The 20,780-nt window shown below is 42.9% G+C and overlaps 1 protein-coding gene across 2 annotated transcripts in view; it reads left to right on the top strand.

Moving 5' to 3' along the window:
• The window catches only part of CRYL1 (crystallin lambda 1), a 135,739-nt gene that overhangs the window by 95,311 nt on the left and 19,648 nt on the right, over positions 1 to 20,780 (top strand). For both annotated transcript variants that reach the window (XR_004901441.1, XM_028532379.2), the window contains exons 4-5: positions 4,862 to 5,023; positions 13,941 to 14,135. Coding sequence is in view for 1 of the 2 variants with exons in the window: in XM_028532379.2 (XP_028388180.1) it covers positions 4,862 to 5,023; positions 13,941 to 14,135 (357 nt within the window). In the remaining variant the exon portion in view is untranslated. The remainder of the gene's footprint in view (positions 1 to 4,861; positions 5,024 to 13,940; positions 14,136 to 20,780) is intronic.

The raw sequence follows: 20,780 nt of genomic DNA, 5'->3' as shown, positions 1-20,780 counted from the left end.
GGGGTCTTTGTCATGTATAGATGTTTTCTACCTCAGCCCTGTGGGGCCTCTGGAGCTTCCTTCCTGACTATCTCCTGCCTCATATGTATATACATACATATATAACAAGATATCTATCTAGATAGATAGATAGATAGATAGATAGTTCTTAATGGTTAAGAACTTTTTAAAATTTTTTTATCGTTCAATTTCAGTTGTCTCACCTTTCCCCCCCTCATTCTTCCCTGCTCCCCCATCCCCGCTCCCACAAGTGAATATTTTTTAGTGCAAGTGTTTTGTTCCATAAAGTAGAAAGAGCATATCACCTGAGGAAGAAGGGCTGCTTTTTAATGCAGACCACGGTGATTCTGCTAACCTTAACTAACACCTGAGCCCTGGGAAGTAGTGTCCCAAATTTGGTCCACACTGACTTTTACCTTGGCAAGTTCTCACTTGATTGGGTACAATTTGTTCTATATTGTTATAGAACTCTGTTTAGGATTATAATATACAATTTTAAAAACTTTATTTTGATTTTTAAGGAAATAAATGGCCTCTGGTCAGGGCATAGTGCAGTTTATCGTCTGTGATATTAAAACCTTGTGCTGTTTCACTTTCTTTTTCCTTAACACATACTTTTCCTTCTAGAGCAAGATTTGCCTTTGTTTTTGTAGTTAACGTGTTTGCCTCTTAAGAAGTATAGTCATAACAGTCTATTAATCTGATAGACTTTTAAGATTGTGCTCTTGGAAGAAATAGTGATGAGAGACTGCTGGTGATGATTAGACAGATTGAAGCCAGAGGTTTAATTAGTGCTAACAGACAGACTTTATCATGTGGAACACTTCCATCTTCAACTTGAGAAAGACTTGCCCTTTGCCATGACTACAACAGGATTTGAGCTCATGTTTTATTTTCTTGCCATGTCTTCTCCCTGCAATCGGCTAATAGACTTCTTTGCATGTAAAATACCTTCGGTACTAAAGTCTTCTAATTTAGTTTTTCTTTCTTTCTGGAAAGCACACTGAAGATTGCTTCCAGATAGTGAATGTAGATTTTCTAGCAACAGGATGCATATCTAAAATGCCTGAATTGATTTTTAGAAAATCAATAAAATTTCATTTTCCCCATGAAAATATTTATTTTGGAAAATGTATGTTGTTGCACAGCAAGTGGGTAAAGCTCAGACATGAGTTCTTACCCAGCACTTCCTTTCTGGGAGTGATCTAGGGCTGGCTGACTGTGGTCCTCCCTGCTGCTTTCCTGAAAGAGCCCTAATGAGCTGAGTGCTGTCACAGGTAAGCTTTACTGATAATAAAACAGGACATTTATAAATGATTTACTTTTTAAAATATATGTAAGTACCTATAATACCATCATTCAATTTGTTCCTTTCAATATGGGAAGGGAAAAAAGAGTGTTTAAACTCAGCCCCACCTTTTTTAATCATCTGATGCTGCCTGGCATGGGTGAGCTCCAATTGATGTGATATTTGGGAAGGTACAACATCTTTTCATTACCCCCAAAGTTTGGTTTTGTGTTGTCAGAATTGGAGCATGCCACCAGAGGAGTTTTGCATGAGCATATCATTTCCCTCCCACCTCAAAACAAACAAAATACAAACAAATAATAGTCATTGCTTTGAAAGTGCTGTCAGAGTTTAATTAAGCAAAGTCTGGCTAATTGCCTTCCAAAGTTACAGAGCTTTTGCTAATACTTCGCATTTGGTGGTTTCTCTAGAAAGGACCCTGAAAGACACTGTTAAGTCAAGAATGCATGTGGGTTGGGTGGGGTGTTCTCACTGATGGAGTTGCTGTGGTTTATACAGAGCAAGGCTACTGTGCTGCTAGGCTGTTAGCCACCGTGTTTGATATTCTCCCTGCCTTTCCTCCTCACCCCCTCAGGACAGAGAGAATGCCTGTAGCCTCTCTTAGCTTTATAATCACTGAAAGTGATGTTGGTCCTGATTACCAGAGTGTCAGACACCTGTTCTCAGACAAAGGGGGATCAGCTCCCAAATGAAGAGTGGAAATGAACTTGACATGGATGAGGAAGGCATCATAACACTAGCTCAGCAAATTCACCACAATTGGGTTACTATTAAATACAACAACAAAACTTTAAGCCAATGTGCTGTTAAAAAAACGCCTTACATAACTCACTGAAGCAGGTTTAAGTTTCTTCTGGTTCAAGTTTTCTTGCCTCTTTGATAATCAAACAATCTGAAGAAAGGCATAGAGTTTCAAGGGAGAAGCTGCATGATGGGCTCACAATAAAGCCATTTACAAAGGGCCCTTTTATTAGCTTACACAGTATCTGCATCATTCATAGTCTCTGGCTTTACTACAAGGCTCCATTTAAACTTAACCAGCTTGCACACTTAACTGATCCAGGAATTACTCAATACAACCAGCCAGCTACTGTAGCCTTTTTTCCCTTTTGATAAGAGGATGTAACACAATGTGCTTTACAGTTCTTAAATGACTACATTTTCCCTGTCTTTCAGATGTGGTGCTGTTATGACCTTTTGTTCTTAATAAAATTTCACATGCTTTGATTATATTTTTAAAAGTATAAACAAACACAATATTGATGCCCTACCCTTTGAGTTAAATTTTAAAATCTGGTAGATGATATAGAAATGGAATTCATGTCATAATATTTACACAGCTGATTTTAAAAACATTAGATATTATTATTAACTCTTGCATATTATTAAATCAGACCTAAAAATATTTTCTTTATTTTTGAGGGAGGTTTTTTAAAAATCAATTTTTTTGAAGATTTTATTTATTTATTTTTAGACAGAGGGGAAGGGAAAGAGAAAGAAAGGGAGAGAATCGTCAGTGTGTGGTTGCCTCTTGCATGCCCCTGGGGGACCTGGCCTACAACCCAGGCATATGCCCCTACTGGGAATTGAACTGGCGACCTGTTGGTTCACAGGCCCATGCTTAATCCACTGAGCTACACCAGCTGGAGCTTAAGGGAGGTTTTGATACAATTCCTAGTAGTACTTCAGTATTTCACTTCTACTCTTGCACACTTCTGGTTATCTGCTAGTGTTTATGCTGTTTCTACTACCACAGTGCTAACACACTAACCAGGGCATACTTGATTAGTCCCTGCATGTGGGAGGAGAGAGGACAGAGTCCTGAGGATTTATTTGGTAGCACACCGCATTTTGGACCCACACCTCAGAATACTGTCTCTCAAACTTTGTTAAGGGACAAAAATTGTAGAATGTTTGATAAAAATGCAGATGCCTGGGCCCCACCCCAAGAGACTCCGATTCAGTAGGTCTGGTGGGGAGTATGGGAAACAGGTGCTGAGAATATGCATTTTAACAAACGCTGTTGATTCTGGTGCTGATTGTCATGAACCATACTGAGAACCATGGTCTTAAATTCACCAGGAAGTGTTGGGAATAGTCATGTCCCCCTGCTGGGCCTGTTCCCCCCACGTGAGTGGGGATCGTTTTGTATGGAGTGGCCCCTGGTGAGATTTCCCAGAGCTATTGGTGGCAGGCAGAGAAAGATGCCTCTAGTACTTGGAGGATTGAAACAGCGAACACCCTTCTTCTGTGCTGCTTGCTTCTGAGGAAGGGCTCCACTGCAGGCATCCCGATCCCAGGAACATGCCTTATTGGGGGCTGGCACTGGCTGTTTGACAGTGTCATCTCTCTCACCCCAGCTTTGCACATGATGAGAATTTCAGCATGGTTGTTATCTGCAACATTTAATCCAAGTTTGTGTCTCTATCCTCTTTCCCAAACCCTATTCAAGTAATTTTAGCTCTTTATTTAAGATTTTTTCCAAAGGATTTCCAATGAATTATAGGTGCTCAAGTAGCATTTGGGGAATTATGGATGTAACACATTTGTTCATCTTATGAAGATGACAGATAGGGGAAAATGTGCTGATGATACCACTGATGTTCACAGCACTTTGCCTGAGGTGCTGAGTTGTGTTCTGTTTGTAGACTTTCCTTCTACATGTAGTTGAAGGACTTTTTTATCATGAGAATTTTAATTTTTTTAAATTTACTTTTCAATTACAGTTGACATACCATATTATATAAGTTTCAGGTGTACAACATAGTGATTACGTATTTATATGACTTGTGAAGTGGTCCCCTCAATACTCTTAGCTTTACCTGATACCATACATAGTTACTACAATATTATTGACCGTATTCCCTATGCTGTACTTTATGTCTTCGTGACTGTTTTGTAACTATCAATTTATACTTCTTAATCCCTTCACCTTTTTCATCCATTCACCCAGCAGCCCTGCCATCAGGCAACTCTCAATCTATCCTCTGTATCTATGAGTCTGCTTTTGTTTTGCTTATTTAATTCTTTTCATGATTAGATTCTGCATATAAGTGAAATCATGGTATTTGTCTTTCTGTTTGATTGCTTCCACTTAATACCCTCTGTGTCCATCCATGTTGTCACAAATGGCAAGATTTCATTCTTTTTTATTGTTGCATGATATTCCACAGTATGTATGTACCACATCTTCTTTATCATTTATTGATGGATACCCAGGTTGCTTCCATATCTTGGCTATCATAAACAATGCTGCAACAAACATTGGGTGCATCTATCTTTTTAAATTAGTGTTTGGTATTTCTTTGGATAAATACCGAGATATGAAATTGCTAGGTCACAGAACTAGACAATACAACTCCCTTATAGGCATCACCCAGTTTCCAGAGTTATGAAAATTTACCATATTTGGGGGCATCTTTTTGTTTTTTCTTAAAAGTTGCTTGTGGCGTTTCTAATTGGTTCAGTTGTGGAATGACTAGAACTTGAGATGTGTTGCTCGGGGCCTGAGTGCAGTGGTCATGAGTAGTCATCTGTGTATGTCCTTGTCAGGAATGTGTTCCAGAAGACCTGGAACTGAAGAAGAAGATTTTTGCTCAGTTAGATGGAATCATTGGTGACGGCGTGATCCTCAGCAGCTCTACCTCATGCCTCTTGCCTTCCAAGCTGTTTGCAGGGCTGGTGCACGTGAAGCAGTGCCTCGTGGCTCATCCTGTGAGTATGTCAAACCTGGAGATTGAGCGCATCTCATTCTGGTTTAGGGGAACAATACATTTTGTTTAATCCACTAGTATTTTTTAACTATTTTGTTGAGATACAATTCATATACCACAGAATTCAAATTGTACAATTTAATGGTTTTTAGTATAGGGAGTTGTACAATATCAGCACTTTTAAAAAGAACTTTATCCAAAAATATTTTGTATTATATCTGCATATCTAATGCATAGTGGGGCAGAACGAGCAATCGTTACAGACTTTTGCCCTCAAATACTTTACTGTTCAGCCAAGGAGCAGAAATACTGAACTAATAATTCCCCTACCAAAGAAAAAGTCCACATTACAATAATGTATACACTGAGTAGGATTTTATAGACCTGTCACTTGTACTGTGTGGTTTACTGTGTAAGATGAGTTTTGCTAAAACACAGGTTCTGAGTCTCACTTCTCAGATTTTGGTTCAGCAGGAACCCCTCCTTCTTGTTGGTCCCAACCCATTGTTGTAATTACCTGGACAAGCTTATTAACTAGGCCTGCATTATGAGGCGTATTGGGTAATGAGTTTAAGTTGCCATGCAAGCACTCAATACATGTTGAGATTAATGTGTTAGTGTGAGCAATCAGAAAGGGGAGTCATGGATCACTTGATGGATGTTTGAGTCCCAACTGTAACCTCAGTATAACCTTGGAGAACCCAGATGATCTGTTAGAACAGAAAAGCTAGCTCAGCTCAAGTCATCAGAAGTATGACAGTACAGGAAGTATGGCAGTTTAGCACCTTCAGGCCATTGGAGGTTAAAGCTTGGGAGAGGCTACACCAAGAGGCTGGGTCTGAGGCTGGGCAGACCATATATTGTCTGGTTGGGCCTATGAGAGAGAAGAATGTTTGAGTCTGGCAAAGAGTGTAAGAAAGACCCTAGGCCAAGAACAAGTACAGGGTGTGATGAATTGTGAGGGGCACCAGTTGGACTGGAAGAGCATATGTACTTGGGAAGCCAGAGGGAAAAATGGGAAGAGTTGGCTTGTAGAGAAACAGAGTTACTCTGAGGAACTGGGACTGGCTCAGGTATAGAGCTGTGTGGTGATATGGTGCAGACATTGCCTTTGGAGGGTAGCCTGAAGGTGGCTCAGAGAGGGGTAGCCACTTCACAGAGCCTGGGACAGCATTCCATGCATGATTGACCCCAGGAGAGGCTGGGAACCATGGAATTGAGAGCAGGGAAGTTCTTTTTGGGAAAGGGTAGTTTAGAGTCAGGAGGTCCTGGGTTGGCTCAAGGGGGTAAATGAAAAGAGTGAGTCACAGATGCAGGCTAGATTTTGTATGTTGCAAGAAGGGACAGTTTGGACCACCACTTATAGGACTGTGTGGTTCAGAATGTCCTTTTACAGAAGTATAACGCAAAGTGTGAAGAGTGACTATGACATAAGGAGACTTAGACCCATAGAACATAAAATAAAACCAGTTACATTCACTTACTATTAAGTACATGTGAATTAGCACCAACAGGACCTAAAGACCATGTCCCACGAAGCATTCCCAGTCTTTGCTTCTGGGACAATTGTATGTCCATAAAAACCCTTAGAAACCAGAAACCACTTACTACATTGTTACTCAAGTGCTTCATTGAAATTCAAGACTCTTGCTTGAAAGCTTATAACGTTTAACCAGTGTTATTATTTCTGAGGCAGTTTAGAAAAACAACTGAATCAAATTGTTCAGAAAATACCTCCTAAATCCTTTGACAGGGCTTACTCAGTGTCACCAATCATCAGAGAGATGCAAATCAAAATCACAATGAGATAGCATCCCACACCTGTCAGAATGGCTGTCATCAATAAAGCAACAAACAAGTGCTGGTGAGGATGTGGAGAAAGGGGAACCCTAGTGCACTGTTGATGGGAATGCAGACTGGTGCAGCCACTGTGGAAAGCAATATGGAGATATCTCAAAAAATTAAAAATAGATCTAACATAATGATCCAGCAATCTCACTTTTAGGTATTTACCCAAAGAAATCCAAACTGCTAATTTGAAAAGATATGTGCACCCCTGTGTTCATTGTAACATTATTTACAACAGCCAAGATATAGAAACAACCTAAGTGCCCATCAATAGACGAGTGGATAAAGAAGATATGGTTACACATATACAGTGGAAAATTACCAACTGTAAAAACTGAGATCATTTGCGACAGCATGGATAGACCTAGGGGGTATTATGCTAAGTGAAATATGTCTGACAGAGAAAGACAAATACCATATGATTTCAAAACAAATGAACAAACAAAAAAACAAACTCAAAGGAACAGAGACCAAAGCGGTGGTTGTCAGAGGGGGAGAGTGGGGGGTAGGTGAACAAGGTGAGGGGGAAAATAGTCATAATATTGTGATCAGTTTACATGGTGACAGATAGCTACCAGAATTAGTGGGGTGATAACATTGTAAGGTATAAAAATATTGAATCACTATCTTGTACACATGAAACTAATATAACCAATATGCGATTGGATACCAACTACACTTAAATAAAAAATAGTTCAATTTTAAACTACCAGTGGGTGAGCTCGTGCCTTACTTACCTTCTTCTTTCCCAGCAGCATGTCACCTCTGACCAGTATCTCTCAGTCAGTAGCTATTGAATACGAATGGTATTTCTCTCCTTCATACCATTCCAATATTGCTTGGTTTTACTTATTTAATCAAAGACAAACAGCATAATCAAACTCAGTCCAGATCTCATTGTAAAAACTAATCTCTCATTACTTTTATAAATTATTTTAAACTGAAACTGAGATCACTAAAGCAAATCAAATTACCCAGGTTGACCTTCTTCAGAATTTTATCCCTTTTTTCTTCTGTGCTGGTGTCACCCACCTTTTGATCATTTCACTGACCTCTGGAAAGGACAAAAAGCATCTTGGACATTTCAGTCTTAGCTAGCCTGGCAGTACCTACAGAACCCAGAACCATTGGTGACCTTTGAGGAGCTACAGGGTTTTCTGTTCAGCTTTGCTGGCCAGACAGAAGTGGCTCAGAGTGGCAGCTTACAGGCCACTACCCTCAGCTCCCTGCTCTGTCACTCCTCTGCACGGAGGATAAAGGAAGAGGAAGTTTTTTCATTCCCTGAAAGACTGCTGCCTTCACCCTTCTGCAGAAGGGCCACCTGCCAGCGAGTTTCCACATCACACATGTTCTCGTGGGCGCCTTTCTGGTGGGCATCTCAGCACTGGTGGGGGGTTGTACTCTCTCGGCTCTGAAGTAGTTGAAAATGATATTTACAGGGGGAAAAGTAACAAGTACAGAGGGACGATAATACAGCCATTCTCCAGGTCCCAAAATTCTTGCTATCTGATGTTTTTATGCTTCCTTTCCCTATCTTCCTGTCTCCCTGCAGAAGTGTAGAGGGTTTGGGGATGGCCACTTGGCAGCGGGGCAATATTTGCTAGTGACTGTCTGAGGTCAAGTATGGTACAGTCTCTTGGTGCTTAGAATCTATATCAGATTCCACACAAACAGCTCATGTTTGCACTGAGGGTTTCAGCCATACTTTATAAAGGTTTTCTCGTTTTCCTTCCTTATTCCGGCTGGGGATGTGATGGTCCCATGGGGCTTATGGGGCCTCGTGAGTGCACCCAGTGCTCTCAATGCTGCCCTGCTGCTGCCTTGGAAGGACACATGTTGGCCCACGGGGATTTTGGCCCTGAGTGGGAGCAGCTTCCAAAGGCATAGCTTTGACCTCAGTACCAGGCTAGATAGAGCTGGACCACTGCTGGGACTTAATCAGGCTGGCCTGCACAGGTGCCCAGGGTGCCCCTATCCAGCACTCCCTGCCATGCATACGCCTTCTCTGCCCCAGTCTCCCTTCTCACCCTGAGCCTGTTTGTCTTCATGTGGTGATCACTGGAACACTCCGCTCTGGAGTTGCCGCGTGTGGAGGGTGCATGTGTCTATGTGTCCCACACACTGCACAGCACTGCCGGTTCCAGATTTCCAGCTTCCTGGCCATGTGGGCTGCCTTTTTTTTTCGCTTTGTATAGGGCAAATTCAGAAGGTAGGTGGTTGTCACTGATGAAAGGACTTCACTATCTAAATTATCAAAGTACTGAGAGACGAATTCCTCTGAACTACCTATAAGCAAGAACCCTTTTGTTTTTGCTCCCATGTTGTAAGAGGAGGAGGAATTCACCTAGACAGTAGTACCCCCACCGTGGGGGTGTGAGTGGATCTTCTGGAGAAGGGTCAGCCTGCCTTTCTTCTGTGAGGTTAGCTTCTTTAATTGGCTGCAGAGAGAATAAACAGCCCTCTGTGTCTGGGCTGTGCTATCGCCCGATCACATGCCTCCGGCTTGGTTCCAGATTCTGGCAAGGCTTTTCATGAGGTGAATGGAGAAGGGCCCCTGTGCCGCCCAGCTCAACCTGAGCTCTCAGACAGTCCCCTCTTGTGCCTCCAACAGGGCTCAGCACAGGGACCATTGTGGTTAACCTTTAAAGACATCACCTTCTTTTCTCCTTTGTTTTCCCCATTTCTTCTTCTTCTGTTTTTAAAATTTTTTAAATGTTCACCTAAAGATATGTCTACTGAGAGAGAGGAAGGCAGAGAGAAACATTGATTGGCTTTCTGCTGTACTCACCCTGACTGGGGACCAAACCCACAACATTTTGGTGTACGAGATGATGTTCCAACCCACTGAGCAACCCAGTTGGGACTGTTTTCCTCATTTCTTGGGGGCCTATTTCTCTATCTTCCTTGTAGACTGACAGCAGAAAGCCTGTCCTGCATCCCTACCAGAAAGGGAAGAACATTTCAGAAAGTAGCCATTCTTTCCTTTTTAGTGGAATCACTTACATTGGTTTTTTTCTCTTTTTTCTTTCTCTTATCTGTACTACATTAAATTTAAGGGGCACCTGTCATAATTGTCAGGATCCTTCTCTGAGCCTGAAATAAGGATTAATTTCCTGTCACGGGGTGAGGTGCTGTAGCAAGAATGACCTTAGGCCTCTGGAGGTCCTTTCCCAGCATCCTATCAGCTTGAGCCTGGGGACACAGCAAAGGGCCAAACCGTGTAGCTGTGGCATTTATAGTGGGTGCTGGGGAATTGCTGCAGGACTCTGTGCTGGAGGCAGTATGATCAGGGTCGTCCTTTTAATTACAAAAAAATTTCACTGTGATAAAATACACATAACATAATATTTACCATCTGAACCATTTTAAGTGTTCAGTTCAGTGGCATTAAGTACATTCACTCTGCTGTGCAACCATCACCACCGTCCATCTAGAGAACTCATTTCATCTTAGAAAACTGAAACTCTGTCACCATTAAACCACTCCCAATTTTCCTCCCAAAGCCCTTGGCAACCACCATTTGCCTTTCTATTCCTATGGATTTGATAGCTCCAAAGGGTCACCCTGCCAGGGTCAGGGAGGGTGAGCCTACAGGGAGGCCAGTGAGGAGAGGAGAGTGCCAAAACTCAAGTTGGAAGTGATGGCCTGAGCCAAAAATATAGCAGAGGGAATGATTTTTTGAGGATGTAAATATAATTGAGAAGACTTTTGTCGCTGATGGGAAGTGGGTGAGGTGAGGGAGAGGCAAGGACCAAGGATGCTTCTCATGGTAATAAGTTGGGTGTTCTTATTAAGACAGGAAACTAAGAAGAGGAATATGTGTTGGGGTGGAGGGGTGTGAGTTTAATTTATGACAGGTTGTGACATGTCCAAGGGAAAGAGTCCAGTAACAATTGTAAATGTGGGCCTAGAGTGGGAGGTATGCTCTGTGTGAGGTCCTAGCATCTTGGTGGTGGCACTGATGTCCTGACAAGTCCTCCTAGGAGGCCAAGAGTGCAACCTGGAGCACCATGACTCAGAGAGAGCATGGGCAGGCATAGAGCCTGCAAGGAGGACGAAGACAGGGAACTAGAAAGATTACGTAAAAATGTGTTTTACCTGTTTGTCTCCATCTGTGTTTTGCTACATGAAGCTTACAGCACTGAAGAGATTCTGACCCCAACATCCCTGCTGTACAGTGACATAAAGTTCATCTGACATAGACATGCTTCCAGTTCTTATAATTCTAATCTTTAAAAAGGCCAGAGGTGAAATGTCTTTTATAAGAATTCAATGATTAAGACAGGAGACAAATGACTCAAGTGAGGCATTGATTTAATTTATTTGAAAACAGGTGCCATCCTCTCTCACTCTTTTTATTTATTGATTGATTTGAGAGAGAGAGAGGAAGAAAGACATCGATTCGTTGGTCCACTTAGTTATGCGTTCATCAGTTGATTCTTGTATGTGTTCTGACTGGGGATCAACCCACAACCTTGTGTATTGGGACAACACTCTTAACAACTGAGCTACCCAGCCAGGGCCTCTCACTTTCTAAGAGAGCTAAGGGAGTGTGACCAGGATAAGCCAAGAGCAGGAGCCTTTGAAGTATAGCTGTGTGTGGACCACCCACCTCCTCTAGACAGTGTTCTAGGAGAAATATATTTTCTTTTCCTTTTCTGTTGTGTCATTTTAAAATTGAAGCTTCTTGTAGTTATTTGGTAATGTGAGGTTCTACTAATTTTCACCCATGTGTAGAGGGGGAAAAAACTGACAAGCACCACTTGGGAAACAGTTTGCTGCAGTGCATGAGGCTAGTCAGGTTGTATTAAGTGATACTCTGTGTAGACATCTGATAATTCTTTGGTAATATTCAAAGTCAACCAAGAAAACCAAAGCCAGACTTCCAGCCAAGACGGAGGCCTAGGTAGATATGCTTTGCTTCCTCACACAACCAAAAGAAGGACAACAACAAATTTAAAAACAAAAAACAACCGGAACTGCCAAAAAAGTTGAACTACATGGAAGTCTGACAACCAAGGAGTTAAAGAAGAAACATTCATCCAGACTGGTGTGCTGAAACAAAGCAATATAGCCCAAATGAAAGAAGAGACCAAAACTCCAGAAAAAGAACTAAGTGACAAGGAGATAGACAACCTGTCTGATGCAGAGTTCAAAACACTGGTAATCAGGATGCTCACAGAAATGGTTGAGTATGGTCACAAAATAGAGGCAAAAGTGAAGGCCATAAAAAGTGAAATACAGGGAAATATACAGGGAACCAACAATGAAGGGAAAGAAACCAGGACTCAAATCAACGATTTGGAGCAGAAGGAAAAGGTAAACATTCAACCAGAACAGAATGAAGAAACAAGAATTTTTAAAAAATGAGGAGAGGCTTAGGAACCTCTGGGACAACTTTAAACATTGCAGCATCCTAATCATAGGGGCGCCAGAAGTAGAACAACAGCAAGAAATTGAAAACTTATTTGAACAAATAATGAAGGATAACTTCCATAACCTGGTAAAGGAAATAGACTTCCAGGAAGTCCAGGAAACTCAGGGAGTCCCAAAGAAGTTGAGCCCAAGGAAGCACACACCAAGCCACATCATAATTACATTACCCAAGATTAAAGATCAGGAGAGAATCTTAAAAGCAGCAAGAGGAAAGGAGACAGTTACCTACAAAGGAGTTCCCATAAGACTATCAGTGGATTTCTCAAAAGAAATCTTACAGGCAAGAAGGGGCTGGCAAGAAGTATTCCAAGTCATGAAATGCAAGGACCTACATCCAAGATTACTCTACCCAGCAAAGCTATCATTTAGAATGGAAGGGCAGATAAAGTGCTTCCCAGACAAGGTCTAGTTAAAGGAGTTCATTATCACCAAGCCCTTATTATATGAATGTTAGAGGGACTTATCTAAGAAAAAAATGACCAAAACTATGAACAGTAAAATGACAGCACTCACAACTGAACCTAAAACAAACACACACACACACACACACACCACTAAGCAAACAACTAGAACAGGAACAGAATCACAGAAATGGACATCACAGGGAGGGTTTTCAGTGGGGAGGGGGCAGGGGAGGGGGTGAATGGGGGAAAGGGTAGAGGGAATAAGAAGCATACACGATAGGAACAAAATAGGGGTGTTAAGAGTAGTATAGGAAATGGAGAAACCAAAGAATTTATATGTATGATCCATGGACATGAACTAAGGCAGGGGGTGGGGGGATGTGGGAGGTAGGAGGGTACAGGGCAGAGGGGAATAAAGGGGAGAAAAAATGGGACAACTGTAATAGCATAATCAATACAGTATACTTAAATAAAAGGAAGGAGGAAGGAAGGGAGGGAGGGAGAGAGGGAGGGAGGAAGGAAGGAAGGAAGGATAGAAGGAAGGAAGGAAGGAAGGAAGGAAGGAAGGAAGGAAGGAAGGAAGGAAGGAAGGAAACCAAAGCCAAATGTTTCAGTGCTGGGCTAGACATGCATTTCTGTCATGGCCTGCTCACCAGGACAGGCCCTCCTGTCCTGGACTGTGAACCCAGGTCAACGCCATGGATGGGTTCTGGGACTGTGCAATCTATAGGTAAGGTCCAACTGGGGAGGATGATGTTTAAGACTCAACATGGGAAAGTTAAGGAAATGCCAAGTTTTTGGAAGATGCTGTCAGTTGTTTCTAACGGATACAATAGAGTTGCAGGACCTGCAGTAACTGTCCTGGAAAGACATGGCTTAGCAGGGGTGGCTGGGGTTGATGTGAATTCTACACAGCTAACAGCATTGAAAGCCCCTAGAAGTCAGGGGTTTGGTAATGGCTGCAGTGGATAGGATGGTGATCTGAATCTCCAAATTTCAACTCCTATGAGGTCATGATTCTTTAAACAAAACCATATAGCCCGGTGCTGGAGTTCCTCTTTTTTCTCTCTCCATTGTGAACTACTGTGTTTCTCAAGTTTGTTGAATCCAAGGGGCCTTCCCAGAAAGGAATCTGCCTAATTGACCATATGACATAGGTGAGCTAGGTCTACAGAATGATGCCCAAACTTTGGAGCTTGGTTGACCATCTCTCCTTCTGTGTCTCATAAGGTGAATCCTCCATATTATGTCCCACTGGTGGAACTGGTCCCGCATCCAGAGACAGCCCCTGCTACAGTGGATAGGACCTACGCCCTGATGCAGAAGATTGGACAGTCCCCGGTCAGGGTCCTGAAGGAGGTCGACGGCTTTGTCCTGAATCGCCTGCAATATGCGGTCATCAGTGAGGCCTGGAGGCTGGTGCAGGTGCGCAGGCTGTGCTGGCCAGTAAGGACAGTTGCAGGGACACTCTGAGGGATGGCAGAGCAGGGATAAGTAGAGGGTGGAAGTGGGGGTGAGCAGCCGGCCCAAGTGGGGGTGGTCTGAATGGAGGGCAGAGGCCTGGCCAGTGGGAGTAGAGGTGGAAGTGGGGGTGAGCACGGGGCAGAAGTGGAGGTGGTTTCCAGCTGAGAGTGGAAGCAGAGCGGAAACAACTTCCTGGGTGCCATGGCTGTGGGGAGTCAACACTCAGGACTTCTTGCTGTTTCTGGAAACTGATGGCCAGCTATTCTCTCAGGTATAGTGAAAAAGGCAACGAAAATAAACCACCAGTCCAGTATTCATTGTTTAAAGATGCTCTGTTACATGGAGTCATCTGATGATGGATTTTTCTGCTCCTATGTGTCACTGCCATTAATTGTCTCTGGGAGGCATGCTGCATTTCCCATGGACTCAGACCCCACACCTCCAGTGTTATAGTTTTTCAGGAGGAAAAAAATGTATTTTGAGTAAAGTACAGAGTGTATCTGCTAAAAGAAACCTAATTTAGTTCAAGAGCTTGGGGAAGAAATAATTATTTATAACCCTTATACTTATTAGTAACAGGATTGTCTTACATAGAAACAGACATTATTTGTATCTAAATATTTAACCTCATTCTTTAATTGGAGGACTCTGCATGTGACTTAAGAAGTGTACTTGCGGTTCACACTCCCCGCCACATTTGTATGGGGACATGGTGCAGGGCTGGGTTTGGGCTCAGAGGGTGACAGCACTGCCACCTGCAATGGACCCACTACTCCTGTCTGACTTCTGTGCAGACGTGTGGGTCCCAGCCTGTGACAGGGACAAGGACACCACTTCCATAGCTCCCTGGTGCAGGATGCAGTGGGATTCTGCCTCCCTGTTTGGCACTCTGTCTCAGCCCCATGAAGTTCATCTGACCTCATTGCCCAGTGCATTTGCCACATGACAGCTGCAACTCTGTGTCCTCACCATTTAAATCCACTTAACGCTTTTATATCTGCAAGATAGTGCTTAGGTTTATACCATTAAGTTTGCAGTTTTAATTTCTTAGCAATTGTAGAATGTCTTAAACATCAATTGGTGGTAGGGTATTTGAAAGAAATACTGAACTAAAAGTACCTCCTTGGAGATCTATTTAAAATATTTTCACTTGTCTAGAGTGTGAGAACAATATAATAGACATAAGAAAAAGTCAGTATTATGGTAAAACATTGTGGGAGGTTTTAAGGTAATTTTTACTTTTATTTGTAATGTATCTTAGTGCCCTAAAGACAGAAAGAAAAGCCCTGAGTTAAATCTTGCTTTCTCCAGTCTAAAAAATGTGAGCCACCTCAAGGGAAAACTTGGAGAGTCTGGTAAAGGGAACTGGGGTGGGAGTCACACAGGAAGGATTCTATTCTGACCTCAAAGTGAAACTGGCTGCAGTCTGGAAGTCCCAAGATGGGAAGAAATACAGAGGGTTCTGCTGTCCCCTTCACTGGTTCAAGAGGTGGGAAGGTGGAGTGGTCATGAAATTTGGCTGGTTTCTCAGGTCTTCTTATTGCCTCATTATGCCCAGCTTTCTTTTGACTGTGCTGTCTGCAGGCACTTGTGGCAGACAGAGTGTGGTCTGTTGGTTTTCAGGGATGATACACCTTCTGAGAAAGGGGATCCCACATGTGTCACCACACTGGCTGCTGTGGGGTTCACATGCCTGGAGTCCCTATAGGAACCATGTGCTGAGTGGTTTTAAGGCAATTTTTTCACACATTCAGTGTGAGTGTGGCAAAATGAGAAGAGGCCACAAAAATGAGATTAACAAAGCACACAAATAGAACTCAAAAAGTTGCCTTTGGTGGAAGTCTAGAAGATAATTCATTTAAGAAAATAAAGTTGAGCCCTGGCCACATCACTCAGTTGGGGAGCACCGTTCCATGCACCGAAAGGTTGCTAGTTTGATTCCCAGTCAGGGCACATGCCTAGGTTGTGGTTTTGTTGTCCAGTCAGGGTGCGTACAGGAGGCAACTAATCGATGTTTTTCTCTCACGTTGATGTTTCTCTTTCTCCCTTTCCCTCTCTATAAAAAAAATCAATGGAAACATTTCTTCAGGTGAGGATTAAAAACAATAAGTAAATTAAAAAATAAAGTTGATCTGCAGATCACGAATATGAAGGCAGATGTAGAAACCCAAGGTCCCTCTGTCCAGGTTCGGATGAGGGTGGAATGGAAGAGCTGTGGGGCATCCCTGCGCTCTGTTGAGAAGACTTACAGTGACAGTGAAGTGTCTCTGCTGTAGGGGCTAGGGCTCAAGGGGTGGGAAAATGGAAGGAGGGTGGGGCTGTCAGTATTGCACCTGCTTTTACTGTCACGGCTTAGGGGCTGCCATTTTTTGGCCTCCCAGACATGGAGGGCCACTAGCACACTGGATATGCACCTGTTACTGAAGTAGTTGCTTCCCAGGGCAGAGAAGCCATGGGTCTTCACTAGTGTAGGATACCTCCTGTTGAGCATATGGCCACTTCTGGGTCCTGCACCCCAGTAGAGATACCACCCCTGCCTCACTCCTTCTGGAAAGAGTAGATCGATATTTCTGCTTCTTAGTGGGGCTGGTTTAATTCTTGACTTTATTGCATGAATTTCTTGAAACAAACCTTTACTTCTTGGAGGTCTGTTTCCACTTCAGGTATTGAGAGTCGAGAAAGGTGAGAATGCCTCCTCAGAGCCACCTTTTGCCTGAGCACACCTGTGTGTGTGCAGTGGGCCAGCCAGGGCTAGGCTTAGAAGACACCCCTTAAACTCACAATTTCAGAGCCAGCTAATTAGATTTAGGGTATTCCAAGTTAATCTCAAAATATTTAAGGGCAGCTTTATTATAAAAAGAAGCAGGGAAGTTTTACAAGTAAAATTGAAGACTTTTATGTATTTTAAGTTAAAAAGATCCAAAGACCTTGCAGAGTTTCTCTTTCTATGACATGCTCTTCCTGGGATGGGTTTTGTGTGTGGGCGGATGCCCCTAAGGCTCAGCCTGGGTGTGTGAGGAGAGTGAGTTGAGATGAGCAGGAGTCGCCCTACTCAGGGACTCATGGGTGCCTGTGGTTCACTACTTTCTGGATTCACAAAACACATTGAAATTTGACAGAACCTTTCCCTTTGACCTCAGCCAGGGCCGGTATGCTATCCAGACTGGGTAAGAAAGGTACAGGATAACTTGCTTCCAGAGCTTTAAGGGGTCTTGCTTGGGCAAGAGCCTGTGTGTTTCTGCCCTGACTTTTCGGGTGTTGGGTCAGCAGTGGATTAAGGAATACTGTTCCCTAATGGCTGTGTAAACAGTTCTGCACAAATCCAATCCAACAGTAGATTTCCAGGGGCCCCGCTGGGTTATGAGCTAGACTGGGACAGGCAGGGGCCTGGCCAAAATGATGGCCTGCCTCCCCACTCAGCACTGGCAGTATTCTGATATGGGTGTCAGAGGAACAGAGGAAGCTGCTTTGCCACTTGCTAACTCTGTTCATGTGGAGCATACTTTGACAGACATTCTCATGTCCAACAGCCTTGCATGGCTGGAATAAATCCCTCCTGGTCAAGGTGTGTCATTCATTCTAGACACTAATGGATTCAGTTTGCTTATGTTGAGAATTTTTTGCATCTAAGTTTGGAAGAGACACTGGTCTGTAGTTTTCTTTCTTTTTTTTTTTTTTTTTACTATCTTTGCTTTATTTTGATATCAAGGCAGTACTGCATAGATATTAAGGTGAGAATGTATAAAATGAGTTGGGAAGTTTTCTGTCCTCTTCTGTTAATTCTTCTTTGCTTGGCAGAATTCTCTATGAAACCACTTGGGCCTGGAGAGTTCTTTTTAATTACAAATTTTACTTATTTAATGGTTCTAGAACCACTCAGGTTGTCTGTTTCATCTTGGTTGAGTTTTGGTGGTTTGTGGTTTTTGAGAAATTGGTCCATTTCTTCTGAGTTGTTGAATTTATGAGCATAAAGTTGTTGGTGGAACTTTCTCATTACCCTTTCCGTGCCTGCAGGGTCTGTAGTGACGGCCCTGTTTTCATTCCTGAAGTGGGTGGTAGTGTCTGCTCTCTCTTTATCTTTGTCCATTTATCAGTTTTGTTTGAAGAGGTAACTTTTTGTTTCACTGACTTGCTCATTGGTTTTCCTGTTTTGAAGTTCACTTACTAATGTGATGGTATACTTTAATATGTGCTGTCAAGCAAGAAAGATAAATTTTAAGAAAGATAGGGCAGAGAGGCTCCTGTGCTGGCCTGTGGGGCTTCAGAGGGGAGCCAAGCCACAGGTTTCAGTTCTAAGTCAGAAAGCGAAAGTGCTGGGAATATGAAACACCTTGTTTTTGCTACATCCTAGACTGTGACACACTGTCCTGTCATTGCCTGTGAACGTGTCAGTCCCCACACAGCTCTGCAAGGGCAGGGACTGTCCACGAGCAAGGTGGTACCCAGAAATCTGAGGGAATGTGAAGGGTGGTTTTGTTGTTGTCTCACAGACACCTACTCTTTTTTTTTCCTTTCCAGTTTGGCTTTAGAGTCACGATGGAGCTGCCCTTGTAGGTTTGGAAATGCCAGATGGACAAGTCTGGCTACAGTTCAACAGCCCAAGATTGGGTCACTGGGTGACAGGATCCCGTTGGCCAGGAATGTGACTTTATGCTGATATTCTTAAGCTAATGAGCACAGTCAGGGAGGCTGGGTTGTAATGTTGAACTCAACACCCAGACAACAGCTGAGTTTTACTTCCCATAAATCTTTGCTCCATGGAGGACAGGTAAGTGGAGGTGAGCAGGCTCTAGTCATGGGGCCATGAGCAGGTTCTCAGCCTGGTGGACATGCTTGCTGGTGACAGTATGTGGAGAGTGGTGAGCTCAGATCTTACTCATCCTTCTGAGCAATGGGATTGCTTGTCTGGATCTCTGCTCCCTGGGCCCTGTACTGCAGAAGCTCAATTATTGGATTCTCATCAGGGAGGGATGGTCTGTGGGATCCAGAGGAACCCTTTGAGATTCCAGAACTTTGTCTTCAAGCTTTATTTCCAGATGTGAATGCCGAGTGTTATGAGGAATTTTTCCAGTTAATAGTGGACCCCAGAGATCACACAGAGATACTAACAGTTAGGCTGTTGGTGGTTAGTGCAGTTGGGATTTCCGTTTAGTGTACTTCATGAGAGTGACACAGGAATCAGGACTTGACGCCAGGGACCACCTGGAATCCTTTATTCATCAGTGACTTCAGCCTGTGCATTGTTTCAGAGTTTACAGAGTACTTTACTTTCTCAGAATTTTCAGATATTTTCTAATTATCCAATCTTAAAACCATGCTATTTTTGCCTTTACAAATGAAGATATTAGCCTGAGAAGTTTGGTGGTCTGATCCATATTCCACAGACAGGCAGGGATTCAAATGTGTGCACCTCTTTGCTTCTGTGTCTTCATTTATAAATGGAGGTGACGATAGACCTAGAATATGATGAAGATTGGATGGGGTTAATGTATGTAAAGGGCTGAGAACATGCTTGGCATATCATACAGTTTTCGGAGTCCTTGTTGTCACTCATGAGTGGAACTGAGCTGAAATGCTCACCTCCTTGCTACTGCTGTGAGGTCCAAGGCTTATAGATGACAGCATCGGCCTGGGAGTTGGTTGGAAATGCAGCTTCCCACCCTGGACATGCAGAATTGTAGTCTGCACAGAAAGGAGCTTACAGGAGGCTCATGCACACATTAAAGTCGAAAGAAGCCCTGGCTCACTGCCCAGGGAGACCCTGGCCTCAAAGTCTTGATATATTATATTGCATCTGTTCTAAGATAAACTTTTTTTTTACATTTCAACATCTTAGTTTTATTAGCAGCATTTTTCTTCCTTAATGGAACATTAAATACTAATTTTAACTTTTAGCTGCTGGAGTCTTAATCTTAATTTCAGTGAGATCCATATATTCTACCATCTTTTATTTGTCTTTTCTCCTTCCATGTTTTTCTGTGTCTGTATATTGTTTCCGATTCTGTACCTCTGATTCAGGCTTACATTAGACAAACCTGCAGCTCTAACCAGCTTATTTTTGCTTAGTGGGAAGGCTTTCATGTGGTCACCTTAGAGGAATGATTTTCAGTCCTGGTTTTATGACACTGAATACCTCTAGTTATCCCCAAAAGATGTGACATCGATTTTAAAAATGTTTTTAATTCACTCTTGAATAAAACAAATACACCTGAACAAATGAATGCCATGCTGCCACTGCCCAGAGGATGTGAATTGCTGGTCCAAACCAGAATTGGCCTTCCCAAGCCCCAGACAGTGTTGTCTTGTCATGTTGGCCACACATTCACTACCTGCCATCCTCATCTAGCCTTTTGATTCTGGGACAGGGATATGAGTTATGGTCAGGTTTCCTCTTATTCGTCGTGAGCCTGTGTAAATAGAAGCAGGTTCCTTCAGGGTAAGAGGCAAAACAGGCAATGTCCTTTTATTCAAGAGGCCTTGCATCCTCCTGGGGCAGGGCTGGGGGTCAGGGGCCCTTGTTGGCTAGGGAACAAGCAATCTGCCCATGAGGAATTGTTACCTTTAAGTTGCAGTGCACGATGAGCTTCTTTATGGTGGAGAGGTGAC

This window comes from Phyllostomus discolor, chromosome 2 (assembly GCF_004126475.2).
Source record: "Phyllostomus discolor isolate MPI-MPIP mPhyDis1 chromosome 2, mPhyDis1.pri.v3, whole genome shotgun sequence".
NCBI lineage: Eukaryota > Metazoa > Chordata > Mammalia > Chiroptera > Phyllostomidae > Phyllostomus > Phyllostomus discolor.
Note: the sequence above shows the minus strand (reverse complement) of the source record. Positions and strands in the feature narration are given on the sequence as shown.